At 41.3% G+C, this 15,282-nt stretch overlaps 1 protein-coding gene across 1 annotated transcript; it reads left to right on the forward strand.

Annotated features, from left to right (window-relative positions):
- Nucleotides 1-259: 259 nt before the first annotated feature.
- On the forward strand, nucleotides 260-14,793 carry LOC115142548 (keratin, type I cytoskeletal 19-like). The gene is made up of 9 exons (XM_029682089.2): nucleotides 260-643; nucleotides 5,955-6,083; nucleotides 6,490-6,572; nucleotides 6,802-6,958; nucleotides 7,312-7,473; nucleotides 7,558-7,683; nucleotides 7,991-8,211; nucleotides 8,908-8,996; nucleotides 9,076-14,793. Exons 1-9 carry the CDS (start codon nucleotides 422-424, stop codon nucleotides 9,180-9,182), a joined length of 1,296 nt encoding a protein of 431 aa, XP_029537949.2. The 5' UTR covers nucleotides 260-421; the 3' UTR covers nucleotides 9,183-14,793.
- The last annotated feature ends 489 nt before the right edge of the window (nucleotides 14,794-15,282 follow it).

The raw sequence follows: 15,282 nt of genomic DNA on the forward strand, positions 1-15,282 counted from the left end.
TCTCAAGCTGTCTGACTTGCCAGTCGATACCTGTCAAACCCACTGTCCTTCATAAACCACAACCTTTACTGAACCATTCATTTCCCTAGAAGTACTTAGTGACTTTAGTGATGTCTCTTGTTACATAGTTGTTGCAAGCCCTGTACCCACCCACTGAACAAAACAATTAGACATATCTTAATTCCAAGGAATAAAGGTGACGCAGTCAATCATTCTTAATCCAACTGTATAAAAAACTCGAGGACACGAAGGGGGTTATTTTACCTGACGCCTCCAACTCGGAAGAACGCACTTTAACCTCCCAGGACGCATCGCCAAACCATCTCTCGCCATGTCCATTGTAGCCAGTCGCAGTAGTAGCCGTTAGATACAGCTCACTTAGCGGTGTCGGTTCGAGTGGCCTCAGTTTGTACGAAACGGGATGCAGTTTTCCAAAGGTTTGGGAGGCGGTAGGCACCGCATGAGCGTGTCCTCTGTTGGGAGCAGTCGCGCGCCGAGTGTATATGGAGGTGCCGGGGGATACGGCACCCGTATCTCTCAGTCCTATTTCTCCATGGACGGGCCAGGCCAGATCACTATCGGCGCCAACGAGAAGAATACCATGCAGAATCTGAACGACCGTTTGGCCACCTACCTGGAAAAGGTAAGGAAGAGTGACGGGAGTGTACAGTAGATGGAGATTACGCGCGCTGAGCAATATTTATATATTCACTTTGTATGTTGTCTACCTCACTTGCTTTGGCAATGTTAACACATGTTTCCCATGCCAATAAAGCCCTTGAATTGAATTGAATATTACGCACGGCCTAGATTATGAGCGGAGATCGAAAGACAAGGCAGAGTGATCACGCGTTTCAAACCACAACATATTCGATGATACAGAAAAATGTTACGAGAGAGTGATATTTAATCTTTAAACGCTGACAACTAACATATTTTGTTATTATTAATAAAAATATTGGGGAGGGTCAAGGTTCTTGGTCCATTATAAAGCTTTTTTGTTTTCAGTAAACCCTTTCATCAATACCATCCAGAATGTTCAATTAAATGGGATAATACAGTAGGCTACAGCCAATGGTTTACTTCATATTTAGATTTTTTTTATTCTGCTTTGCCACTAAAACCATAAACGCTGACAACTAACATATTTTGTTATTATTAATAAAAATATTAGGGGAGGGGGTAGTTCAAAGTTCTTCAAAGGTTTCTTCGAGGATCCATTAAAATTAGTTATTTGAAGAACTTGTATTGGTTCCCCCACAGTTTCAATTTGAAGAACCCCTAAAGCAGGGGTGTCAAAGTCAAATGGACGGAGGGCCAAATAAAAAAATCAGCTACAAGACGAGGGCCGGACTGTTCGAATGTTCATTGAAATTTTTTTAAATGACGCATATAGTCTAGTGAACCTAATTGAACCTACTGAAAACCTAACAAATATATTACAATATGATCAGATAAATAAAGCAATATTTTCTTATGGCTCTGTCAGTAATCTTTAATTTTCAACAGACACAAAAGACAAATTTCCTTTATATAAATATCCCCATAACATGAACATTAAATGAAAGAAACCGGTATTCAAGGCACCATCAGTAGACTATATTTTCTATTTTAGCAAAAGTGGGCTAAATTTACTTCAAAGAAAAACAATAATAGCAATTTTCTATCATCCACTCAACTGAAATATTTTTAAAATATAATTGGATTGAAATACAAAAAATAAAGTGCAAAAATCTATTAATCAAAAACAACACTTTGTTTAAGGAGAAGTAACATGCAGTGAAAACAAATATTAAATTTTAACTTTTAAACTTGAACTGAGTAAAAACTCTAAATATGTGATTGCACAGTAATGTTCACTTGTTTGAGGTTGAGGGTGATACTTGGTGGTGTCCCATCTTTTCCACAAGTTCATCAAGGTAAGGCTCTGAGCTGAAGAAATCCTCAGAATTGAGTGGAGGTGTTCAGCAGTAAGTCGACTTCTGTGTGATGTTTTGTTCAGGTTCATCAAAGAAAACAGTTTTGCCAAACATAGACAACGTTTGAGCAGCCTGGATGCGCAGCTGGGGCATTGTGCCGGGGAGGAAACGGGCGAACTCCGCAGCACCCACTGCCGCATATTTTGCCCTCAGTGCATCATTGCATTGGAGGTCAATCAACTCCATTTGGAGGTTTGGTGGTGAGCTTTCCACGTCAACAGCAAATGGGTTACGAGCAGTTCCAACCTGCTTTTTTGTGCTTCAAAGTCAGCAAATCGGCGTCGAAAGTCAGCGGCAAGCATACCTATTTTATCAGCCAACTGTGTGCTTTCGGAACGCACTGGTTAGAGAGCTTCTCTTTCATGGTCTGGCAGCTGGGAAAGTGGCTCAAATTTTTTTTCCGCTCAAATCTGCGTCTCCCACAGAGTCAGTTTGGTTTTAAATGCCTTCACTGTACTGTACATATCAGAGATGACACGATCCCGACCCTGCAGCTGCAAGTTTATTGCATTCAGATGACTCGTAATGTCACACAGAAAAGCCATTTCACACAGAAACATTTCGTCTCGGAGTTGTGTTGTGTCTTTCCCTTTGCTGTCCAAGAACAGACAAATCTCCTCTCGAAACATCTTTGAAGCACCTTTCCCTGGCTTAGCCATCGCACCTCTGTGTGATAAGGCAAATCACCATGCTCCGTTTCTAACTCCGTCAGAAATGCCTTGAACTGGCGGTGATTCAAACCTTTGGCTCTGATAAAGTTAACTGTGCGCGTGATGATGCTCATTACATGCTCCATTTTCAAGGCTTTACCGCACAACGCTTCCTGGTGTATGATACAATGATAAGCTGTCAGCTCACCTGTCGCGTTTTCCTCTTGCATCTTTTCCCGTATCTTCGCCACCAGTCCGCTCCTGTGTCCACACATCGCAGGTGCTCCGTCGGTTGTCAAACCCACGAGTTTTTCCCAAGGCAGCTCCATCTCATTTACACATCTTGACACCTCTTCATACAAATCATGCCCCGTAGTTGTGCCATTAGGACGTAAAGCCAAAAACTCCTCTGTCACGCTTAGGTTGGAGTCCACTCCGCGGATGAAAATTGACAACTGGGCAATGTCAGAAATGTCGGTGCTCTCATCCACAGCCAAGGAATATGCAATAAAATCTTTTCCCTTTTTCACAAGCTGCTCTTTTAGATTGATGGACAACTGGTCTACTCTCTCGGCAATGGTGTTTCTGCTCAGACTCACATTTAAAAGAGTTGCCTTTTTCTGGGCAAACTTCGTCACAAACTTTAATCATGCAGTTTTTGATGAAATCCCCCTCCGTAAATGGCCGGGCTGATTTAGCGATCTCTTCTGCCAAAATAAAACTGGCCTTGACAGCAGCCTGGCCTTGTGATTTGGCTTTTTGAACAGAGCCTGTCGAGATTTGAGGCCTCGTTTTAATTCCTCTGCCTTTTGTAGCCTTTGTTCCATGTCCATATTCTTGTTTTTGTCCGCGTGTTTCGTTTCATAATGTCGTCTCAGATTATACTCTTTCAGTACCGCCACACTTTCTCCACACAGAAGACACACAGGTTTTCCAGCTACCTTCGTGAACATATACTCCGACTCCCACCTTGTTTGAAACCCCGGTTCTCAGTATCCACCTTCCGTTTTGCCATTTTTGATGGGTATCTGAAAGTTAATTTTACTGTGATGCTGACGACTGCTGTGCCAATAAATATTGAAATGAAGCAGCCTACTGCTCGGTGCGTCACCTTTGCATTGTGGGAAATGTAGTATTGGTGCGTGTAAAAGATCTGCGGGCTGCCGGCTTGCTGCGGGCCGGTTCTAATAATAAATCAAGATCATCCCAGGGGCCGTAAAAAACCTTCTTGCGGGCCGGATGTGGCCCGCGGGCCTTGACTCTGACATATGTGCCCTAAAGGATACTCCAGGAACCTTTTCTTTTTATTAGAGTGTAGTTGTAAAATGATTATAACAGTGATATCGTTAAAGCGAAACCTAAACAACCGATGAGAAAAGGTTAAGACAGTGTGTGATGACGTACATCCTCCACTCTTATCTGGACTAAAGAGAGAATCATTGACAGTGACCAACATTAGAGATGTTTACTTATAGCTTTTCTAAAAAGTTAAGTAACTAGCTTCTGATATTATATTATTTAAAAGATGCAAAAATTGTAATTCAATTCATACAGATATTATATCGGTTTAGAATGTTGTCAATGAAGCTTGTCATAATTATAATTTTTTTAAACACTGGAATTGTTGTCAGGATACCACAGCCAAAGTGATATGCTGTTATGGAAATAGGAAACAAGTGATAATGGTTGGACCTGATGGACCTGATGTCTCTTTCCATTGTGCACTTCACAAGAATGTAAAGTATCAACTAATGTACATAGAAAAACTGGAAGCCAGTCTGTCAGTATTTGGCACTCCAAGGATAATGTGTTAAGGTTTTCTTCCTCTGAAGAGGAGGTGTAGCAGGGATCGGACCAAAATGCAGCGTGGTTATCTTCACACATCTTTAATAAAGACGATACAATACAAAACAATAAACGTAACGTGAAAAACCTAAACAGCCTTATCTGGTGCAAACAAACACAGAGACAGGAACAATCACCCACGAAACACTCAAAGAATATGGCTGCCTAAATATGGTTCACAATCAGAGACAACGATAAACACCTGCCTCTGATTGAGAACCACTCTAGGCAACCATAGACTTACCTAGACAACTCTACTATACCACAATCCTATAACCTACAAAACCCCCAAGACAAAAACACCACATAAATAACCCATGTCACACCCTGGCCTGACCAAAATAATAAAGAAAACACAAAATACTAAGACCAGGGCGTGACATGATGAGAATAGATAGGGGGGCTCTTTCCTAGGAAGACTGGAGGTGTGTGTGTTGTAACTGGGGTGTGTGGAAGAGGATGTATAGTAGAAACTCATCTTTTAAGGGAAATAAAAGGATAATTAAAGCAAAAAAAGCATGTAAGATTGATGTCCTAGATTAGGAATACAACCATTTTGTTAGGGTCCTTCCACCTCCAGCCCTCTAAATTGTGCTGGCCCAGTCTGTACTATGTCCCTATTTTTTATATTTAGAACCAAATACTTTTAGACTTTTACGCAAGTAGTATTTTACTGTGTTACTTTTACTTGAGTAACTTTCTATTTACTTTTGCTCAAGTATGACATTTGGGTACTTTTTCCATCACTGATCATTCCACCTGACATTTGGAAGGAATTGCATGTTATTGTCTTTTGCATGTAGGCCAAAGACAATGACTCACTCTTTCGCTTTTGTTGGGGTCTTTTGCTAAACGAGGCAGAACATCTCTACCTGTGGTAATAGAACCAAAGAGAGACCTAAGACAACAACATTGCAAGGCAGCAACACATGACAACACAGCATGGTAGCAACACAACATAACAACAACATGGTAGCAACACAACATACATAGTGAGGACAATGACATAGCAGGATTTGATCATTTATTTTCAATTCCATTATGTTGGGGATTATCTAATGGGAGAGTACTGATTCTCATAACGTGATGTGTTACGCTCCAAATGGCACCCTATTCCCTATGTAGTGCACAACAGGGCCCACGGGGTCAAATGTAGTGCTCTATATAGGGAATAGGGTGCAATTTCAGATAGACCCATGAACTGAACTTTTTATTTTGATTTATTTCACCAAGCAAGTCAGTTAAAAACAAATTCTTATTTACAATGACGGCCTATCCCGGCCAAACTCTCCCTTAACACAGATGACGCTGGGCCAATAGTGCAGTGCCCTATGGTACTCCAAATCACGACCGGTTGTGATACAACCTGGGATCAAAACAGGTTCTGTAGTGATGACCCTAGCCCCACTGCAATGCAGTGCCTTAGACCACTGTGCCACTCATGAGCCCAAATGATTCCCTCCACTCCCTGTGTACACAGGTACGCTCTCTAGAGGCAGCTAATAGTAAGTTGGAGCTGCAGATCAAGGAGTTCTACGAGATGAGATCACCGACTCACAAGAAGGACCTCAGTGGGTTCCATACCACCATCTCAGACATCCTCAACCAGGTACTTCTGGGTAATGTAGTCTTAATGTAGCGACCCACTGGGCACACACTGGTTGAATCAACATTGTTTCCATGTAATTGCAATGTAATTATGTTGAAACAACATGGAATAGATGTTGAATTGATGTCTGTCACAGTGGGAAGGGTGGTGAGGATAGGATTGAGAAGACGCCAACAGCTTTGTGAATGAAGAGCGTCACTAGAATGAATTAGATAAGTGATAGATTTGAGGTATAATTCCTATTGTCTCTCAGTATTTATCTTGTTGATGGTTGAAAAACATGTTATGTTGTAAATTAATGAACAGTAGACATGAACCAGATCTGTTGATCTAAACACATGATGTCCTATACATAGTTGACTCTGTTATTACATCCCATTGACTGTGGCTGTCCTCCTGTTCCTAGATCCAAGCCAGGTCTGTGGAGAACTCTCAGATGATCCTGCTGGTGGATAATGCCAGACTTGCAGCTGAGGACTTCAAGATGAAGTAGGTGCACTTCCTGTTTGTACTGTACACAGCCTCTGTGAGTGTACTGATTCTGTTTCTAACTCTTGGCCTATAGGTTTGAGATTGAGTAGATTGAATCCTCCCAGATCTACAGAAATGCTTATGGGGGTTGGCAGGGCTATGGATCAGTTTATGGTTGGGCAAGTTGTATCTCGGTTTGTTGTGAGAAGGAACTAATCAATCCCTCTTCTTTCCTCAACCCCTGTAGGTTAGAGACGGAGGCTAACATGCGTATGAAGATAGAAGGGGATGTGGCTCGTCTGAGAGGAGTCCTGTACAGCTTTACACTCACCAAAGCAGAACTGGAGATACAGATTGAGGGGCTGAAGGAGGAGCTGGTCTACCACAGGAAGAACCACGAGGAGGTCATTTCTCCTTACACACTCAAGTCGTAACACTTGTGCTGTTGGCTGAAGTCTGAATGCTGCAGGCAGCCACATGTGGTTTTTCATTAGGACACAATGGCTTCGCCTGTAGTTTTTGCAAAGTTTTCGCATTGAATGTATTTATCAATTCTCAGTGGGTTTGAGATCTTTCCATGTTTGGCCACAAGGGGGCAAAACTCACCCACAACAAATCTAAGGCAACTTCACTGTTATTAGTACTCAAATATACAGTAACTCATTGCTTTCAGGTGCTTTTGCCCTTCACTGTGTATACGTAAACTACAAAATCCCAGGTATTATAGAACAATTTGTCCCCCTTTTCATGTTGTTAGGAGATGCATTTGATGCGGACGCAGCATTGTGGTGCTGTGAATGTGGAGATGGACTGTGCTTCCTCAGTGGACATGAGCAAGGTGCTGGAGGAGATGAGAACCCAGTATAAGGGCATGATAACGAAGAACCAGAGAGATGCTGCCAAGTGGTTTGAGAGCAAGGTGAGACAACTTCTGAAAATAGGACATGTATTTTGTGAAGTGGTACTATACTTTTGACTAATATGGTGTGTGTGTGTGTGTCAGGTGGAGGTGCTTCAGAACCAGATCACCACCAGCACCACAGAGGTGAAGAACTCTCAGTCTCAGGTGACCGACCTGAAGAGAACCTTCCAGAGCCTGGAGATTGAACTACATGGCCTGCTCACTCAGGTATGATGTCAAACCATCTTAGTGAATCAGCATCCCTAAACATATAGCATTTCTCTTTACCCTACCTCTGTTCCTAAAATATGGAATTCCTTTAGGTCTTAAAAGAACAGTACACTCCAAAATCAAAGTTTGTTAGATGTTTTCAGATCTCCACAGTGGTCTAATATCAAGGTGTTCTAACACCTTTATGCACACCAATCTAACTATCTCTACCATTCTTCATCTCCCTCTTTATACATTTCTACAACCCTCTCCTTCTTTCCTTCTCCATTTTCTTCATCCCTTACAAACATAAACACATTCCTAGAAGGGGTACCTGGAGCAGAGCGTCGTTGATATAAACGGCCGCCACGGCTCCCAGCTGAGCCAGCTGCAGGTTTGTATCAACAGCATGGAGGAGGAGCTGCAGCAGCTCAACGTCAGCATCCAGCAGCAGGCCTCTGAGTACCAGATCCTCCTGGACATCAAGATGAGGCTGGAGATGGAGATCGCTGAGTACAGGAGGCTGCTGGATGGAGAGGGACTCAGGTGAGTGGTGATAATGGAGGGGCAGGAAAGAAGGAGGGAGAAGGGATGGGGGGATGACAGCTGTTTATTGGCACCTCATTGCAAACAGAGGTGGAAAACGTACTCAACTGTCACACTTCATAAAAAGTAAAGATACCTTAATAGAAAATGACTCAAATAAAAGTAAGAGTCATCCAGTAAAATTCTAATTGAGTAAAAGTCTAAAAGTATTTGGTTTAAAATATACTTAAGTATCAATGGTAAAAATGTAAATCATATCAAATTCCTTGTATTAACCAGATGGCACCATTTTCTTGTTTTTTTAATTTACAGAAAGCTAGGGGCACTCAGACATAATTTACAAACAAAACATGTTGGTTTAGTGAGTCCGCCAGATCAGAGGCAGTAGGGATTACCAGGAATGTTCGGTTGATAAGTGCGTAAATTTGACTATTTTCCTGTCCTGCTAAGCATTCAAAATGTAACGAGTACTTTTGGGTGTCAAGGAAAAGTACAATATTTTCTTAAAGGAATGCAGTGAAGCAAAAGTAGTCATAAATATTAAATAGTAAAGTAAGGGAAAGTACAGACACCCCCAAAATATACTTCAGTATTACTTTAAAGTATTTTTACACCACTGATTGCAAACTAGTAGATCAAGATGTGTGTTGGTGAGTTTAGCTGACCGTAAGTCTTCTTCCCCTGTATGTCTACCAGTAGGCATTTGGACACCAGACAGGAGGTCAGGAAGGTGATCGTGGTCGAGAAGATCCAGGAAATACAACAAGTCCAGGAAGTGGTGGAAGGTGAGCAAGCAGGAGAATAATTAATCAAATGAAAGAATCAATGAAAGAATGCATTCCTTTTTGGTGGCTCTTTCTACAGAGTATCATCCACACATGCAGAAGCGGGTGAGGGTGATCGTGGAGGAGATGGTGGATGGGAAGGTGGTGTCCACCTCAGTAGATGAGAAGGTCCAGGATATGAACTAACTGAGAAGGCCAGATAGTTCCGGAATCTGGTGAAGCGGTAACGGACCACCCATACCCCTGGACCACACATACAACTGATGACGGGGGTTCAAGCCTCATCTATATATACAGTTGAAGTCGGACGTTTACATATACCTTAGCCAAATACATTTAAACTCAGTTTTTCATAATTCCTGACATTTAATCCTAGTAAAAATTCCCTTTCTTAGGTCAGTTAAAATTACCACCTTATTTTAAGAATGTGAAATGTCAGAATAATAGTAGAGAGAATGATTTATTTCAGCTTTTATTTCTTTCATCACGTTCCCAGTGGGTCAGAAATGTACATGCACTCAATTAGTATTTGGTAGCATTGCCTTTAAATTGTTTAACTTGGGTCAAACATTTCGGGTAGCCTTCCACAAGCTTCCCACAATAAGTTGGGTGAATTTTGGCCCATTCCTCCTGAAAGAGCTGGTGTAACTGAGTCAGGTTTGTTGGCCTCCTTGCTCGCACACGCTTTTTCAGTTCTGCCCACAAATTTTCTATGGGATTGAGGTCATGGCTTTGTGATGGCCACTCCAATACCTTGACTTTGTTGTCCTTGCCACAACTTTGGAAGTATGCGTGGGGTCATTGGGGCAGCAGGGTACCTTAGTGGTTAGAGTGTTGGACTAGTTACCGGAAGGTTGCAAGTTCAAATCCCCGAGCTGACAATGTACAAATCTGTCGTTCTGCCCCTGAACAGGCAGTTAACACACTGTTCCTAGGCCGTCATTAAAAATAAGAATTTGTTCTTAACTGACTTGCCTAGTTAAATAAATAACTATAACAATGTCTATTTGGAAGACCCATTTGCGACCAAGCTTTAACTTCCTGACTGAAGTCTTGAGATGTTGCTTCAATATACCCACATCATTTTCCTCCCTCATGATGCCATCTATTTTGTGAAGTGCACCAGTCCCTCCTGCAGCAAAGCACCCCCACAACATGATGCTGCCACCCCCGTGCTTCACGGTTGGGATGGTGTTCTTTGGCTGGCAAGCCTCCCCCTTTTCCTCCAAACATACAGAGATGGTTGCTATGGCCAAACAGCTCTATTTTTGTTTTATCAGACCAGAGGACATTTCTCCCAAAAGTACAATCTTTGTCCCCATGTGCAGTTGCAAACCATAGTCTGGCTTTTTTTATGGCGGTTTTGGAGCAGTGACTTCTTCCTTGCTGAGAGGCCTTTCAGTTTATGTCGATATAGGACTTGTTGACTGTGGTTATAGATACTTTTGTACCTGTTTCCTCCAGAATTTCCACAAGGTCCTGTGCTGTTCTGGGATTGATTTGCACTTTTTCCACCAAAGTATGTTAATCTCTAGGAGACAGAACGCTTCTCCTTCCTGAGCGGTGTGGCGGCTGTGTGGTCCCATGGTGTTTATACTTGCGTACTACTGTTTGTACAGATGAACGTGGTACCTTCAGGCGTTTGGAGATTGTTCCCAAGGATGAACCAGACTTCTGGAGGTCAACCATTTTCGAGGTCTTGGCTGATTTATTTAGATTTTCCCATGATGTCAAGCAAAGAGGCACTGAGTTTGAAGGTGGGCCTTAAAATACATCTACCGGTACACCTCCAATTGACTCAAATTATGTCAATTAGCCTATCAGAAGCTTCTAAAACCATGACATGCATCTTTGGAACTTTCCAGGCTGTTTAAAGGCACAGTCAACTTAGTGTATGTAAACTTCTGACCCACTGGAATTGTGATACAGTGAATTATAAGTTAAATAATGTATCTTTAAACAATTGTTGGAAAAATTAGTTCATATAGAAGGTAGATGTCTTAACCGACTTGCCAAAACTATAGTTTGTTAACAAGAAATGTGTGGAGTGGTTGAAAAACGAGTTGTAATGACTCCAACCTAAGTGTATGCAAATTTCTGACTTCAACTGTATATGTATGCAAATATATTTCATGGTCGCATACTGTAATATGTCCCTTTTGACAGGATTTAATCAGCTGAATGATAACTGATGTAATTTACTCATGTTACCTAATAACTCTTATATGGCTATATCATATGGCCAATTGAATATTATTTCTAGAATGTGTTTTTCCCATTGTTCCATTCATTGCCACCAGGTGGCATTTATCTCATTTAAATATCTTTGGGTAGCCCAATTAAAAGTGAAAATGATCTCATTTGAGTAAATTGAAAACAGATTGGTACAGTTACATAAGTGACATCAGGGAAAATACAATTTGCTTCATCAGCTATTATAAAGGTATTTTAGCTCCATGGTATACTCCCAGGACCACAAGCCATAAATGTTCTCTGTACTCTAAGACAGGTTTAAAATTCATGTTCTGTAGACCTATGACACTGACGCTACATGATACATTTGGCTGTGGATTAAATCTAGATGTCAATGCATTTCAGGGCACTATCATAATTTAGGGTCCATTGCTGTCCTCTAAAAAGTTTAAAAGAAACACCTTTGCAGATTGTATCAGGCCAACACACATACTGTACCATACATTATATGAGCATAACACTCATGGGAGTTTCACTTACTCAAACATGTTCTCAGAGCAGAACGGATTATGATTGGTCGCATCAGGCACCCAATGAAAATGGAGAGGACATCACAACAACGTGAGCCCAAAAATGTCTTATGCTGCTTCATAAATTACGTAGGATGCCAGAGAGATATGTATCCCGTAGCTAAGAAGGTAATACTAGGTGTATGTGTAGTAAGCTAATATTAACTAGAAAAACTCATTTTAGGACTCATTTTTTACATGTAGTATTTAATCAATACTTTCGACTAACTGGAAACAGGACATTAATGCACAAAATGAAGAACTTGCTATATTCAAATGAACTTGTTTTGCTTATTTGCTGATCGCTCCTGCAAAATTGCGTGTCTTTGTGAGACGCAGAGTAGGTGAACGGATGATATCCGCATGTGTGGTTCCCACCATGAAGCATGGAGGAGGAGGTGTGATGGTGTGGGGGTTCTTTGCTGGTGACACTGTCAGTGATTTATTTAGAAGTCAAGTCACACTTAACCAGCATGGCTACCACAGCATTCTGAGGTGATACGCCATCCCATCTGGTTTGCGCTTAGTGGGACTATTGTTTGTTTTTTAACAGCACAATGACCCAACACACCTCCAGGCTCTATAAGGGCTATTTGACCAAGAAGGAGAGGGATGGCATGCTGTATCAGATAACCTGGCCTCCACAATGACCTTATCTCAACCCAATTGAGATGGTTTGGGATGAGTTGGACTGCAGAGTGAAGGAAAAGCAGCCAACAAGTACTCAGCATATATGGGTACTCCTTCAAGGATTTTGGAAAAACATCCCAGATGAAGCTGGTTCAGAGAATGCCAAGATTGTGCAAAGCTGTCAAGGCAAAGGGTGGCTACTTTGAATAATCTAAAATATATTTAATTTGTTTAACAATTGTTTGGATACTACAGTACATGATTCCATATGTGTTATTTCATAGTCTTGATGTCTTCACTATTATTCTACAATGTAGAAAATAGTCAAATTAAAGAAAAAACCCTGAATGAGTTGGTGTGTCCAAACTTTTGACAGGTACTGTAAGTATTCACACCCCTGAGTTTGTCACGACTTCCGCCGAAGTTGGTGCCTCTCCTTGTTCAGTCGTCGTCACTGGCTTTCTAGCTGCCACCGATCTACGTTTCTTTTTCCATTTGTTTTGTCTTGATTGTACACACCTGGTTCCCATTAAGTTATAATTATTTCCCTATTTAACCCTCTGGTTCCCATGATGATTTGTGCGTGATTGTTCCTTGTCTTGTGTTTTCAGTCCTCTGTGTTATGGTGTGTTTTCCCTGCGTGGAAGTTATGGTTGATTACTTTCCGAGTAAAGTATGTTATTTTACTAAGTTCAGTGTCCTGCGCCTGACTCTGTACTCACCTCTGCATACTGATACATGACAGAGTCAATAGTTTGTAGAAGCACCTTTGGCAGTGATTACAGCTGTGAGTCTCTAAGATCTTTCTACTCCTCGATTGTGCAATATTTGCCCATTATTCTTTTCAGAATTCTTCAAGCTCTGTCAAATTGGTTATTGATCAACTCCAGTGTATATTTGGCCTTGTGTTTTAGGTTATTTTCCTGCTGAAAGGTGAATTTGTCTCCCAGTGTCTGTTGAAAAACAGACTTAACCAGGTTTTCCTTTAGGATTTCGCCCATGCTTAGCTCGTTTCCGTTCATTTTGATCACACAAAACTCCCAGTCCTTGTCGATGACAAGCATACCCATAAAGTTTATGCAGCCACCACAATGCTTGAAAATATGAAGAGTGGTACTCAGTGATGTGTTGTGTTTGCTTTGCCTCAATCATAATGCTTTCTATTAAGGACATAAGGTTCGTTGTAAGTTAACAAGCTAGCTTGCTAGTAAATACTTTTGCTGCTCTAAGTGAAGTTTGAGTCAACTGGATCTCTAAGAGCAGAACTGTCAGTACTAGCCATCAACACAGTCAGTTCCACATTCCTCTTTCCACATTTGCCTTACATGATTTTATTCCCTATTAATGATGTAGTGTACTTGTGACCCATGTGAAATGCACTTAAAATAAAACTTTAGTTACTAACATGTCATTATATCCTGACTGTAAAACATTCATTATTGAGTTGGTGAGGATCAGATGATATATGTTGGGTCGTCTTTTTTTCTCCTAGGCATGTAACGAGCTGGGTCAGATCTGCATGTAGTCAGGTGTGAGTGAGCATGCCATGTTTGAACACGTCCGGCTCATCATAGAGAGGTTTTGTGCAGATCTTGTGTAGTAGTAATTCAGCAGTACTTTTTCATGAGGGAGACCGCCTGCTTCGACTGTATGTTACAACACACACTAACTCTATAAGTAATTGTTTTCTAAATCTGACAAAGCCTGAGAGGATCTGCAGAGAACAATGGGAGTAGGATTCAATCTTAATCCTGTATTGATGCTTTGCCTTTTTGATGTTTCATCTGCAGGCGTAGCGCAATTTCTTATAAGCTTTCCGGATTAGTGTCCCGCTCATTGAAAGTGGCAGCTCTAGCCTTTAGCTCGATGTGGATGCTGCCTGTAATCCATGGCTTCTGGTTAGGATATGTACGTGTGGTCACTGTGGGGATGACGTCGTCAATGCACTTATTGATGAAGCCGACGACTGAGGTGGTATTTGGATGAATCCCGGAACATATTCCAGTCTGTGCTAGCAATGCAGTTTTGTAGCGTAGCATCAGCGTCATCTGACCACTTTGGTATTGAGCTAGTCACTGATACTTCATGCTTTAGTTTTTGCTTGTAAGCAGGAATCAGGAGGATATAATTATGGTCAGATTTTCCAAATAGAGGGAGAGAGAGAGCTTTGTATGCGTCTGTGTGTGGAGTAAAGGTGGTCCAGAGTTGTTTTTTTGTTTTTTCTTCCTCTGGTTGCGCATGTGACATGCTGGTAGAAATCTATTAAAATGATTTAAGTTTGCCTGCATTAAAGTCCCCTGCCAATAGGAGCGTCGCTTCTGGATTAGCCTTTTTTTGTTTGCTTTTGGCCTTATACAGCTTGTTGAGTGCGGTCTTAGTGCCAGCATCAGTTTGTGGTGGTAAATAGACAGGTACAAATAATATAGAAGAGAACTCTCTCGGTAGATAGCGTGGCCTACAGCTTATCATAATGTACTCTACCTTTTATTTATTTTTTATTTCACCTTTATTTAACCAGGTAGGCCAGTTGAGAACAAGTTCTCATTTACAACTGCGAACCTGGCCAAGATAAAGCAAAGCAGTGCGACAACAACAACAGAGTTACACATAAACAAACGTTTATAATACAATAGAAAAATATATATACAGTGTGTGCAAATGTAGAAGAGTAGGGAGGTAAGGCAATAAATTGGCCATAGAGGCGAAATAATTACAATTTAGCATTAACACTGGAGTGATAGATGTGGAAGTAGAGATACTGGGGTGCAAAAGAGCAAGAGGATAAATAACAATATGGGGATGAGGTAGTTGGGTGTGCTATTTACAGATTGGCTGTGTACAGGTACAGTGATCGGTAAGCTGCTCTGACAGCTGATGCTTAAAGTTAGAGAGGG

Source organism: Oncorhynchus nerka, linkage group LG15, assembly GCF_034236695.1.
Source record: "Oncorhynchus nerka isolate Pitt River linkage group LG15, Oner_Uvic_2.0, whole genome shotgun sequence".
NCBI classification, from domain to species: domain Eukaryota; kingdom Metazoa; phylum Chordata; class Actinopteri; order Salmoniformes; family Salmonidae; genus Oncorhynchus; species Oncorhynchus nerka.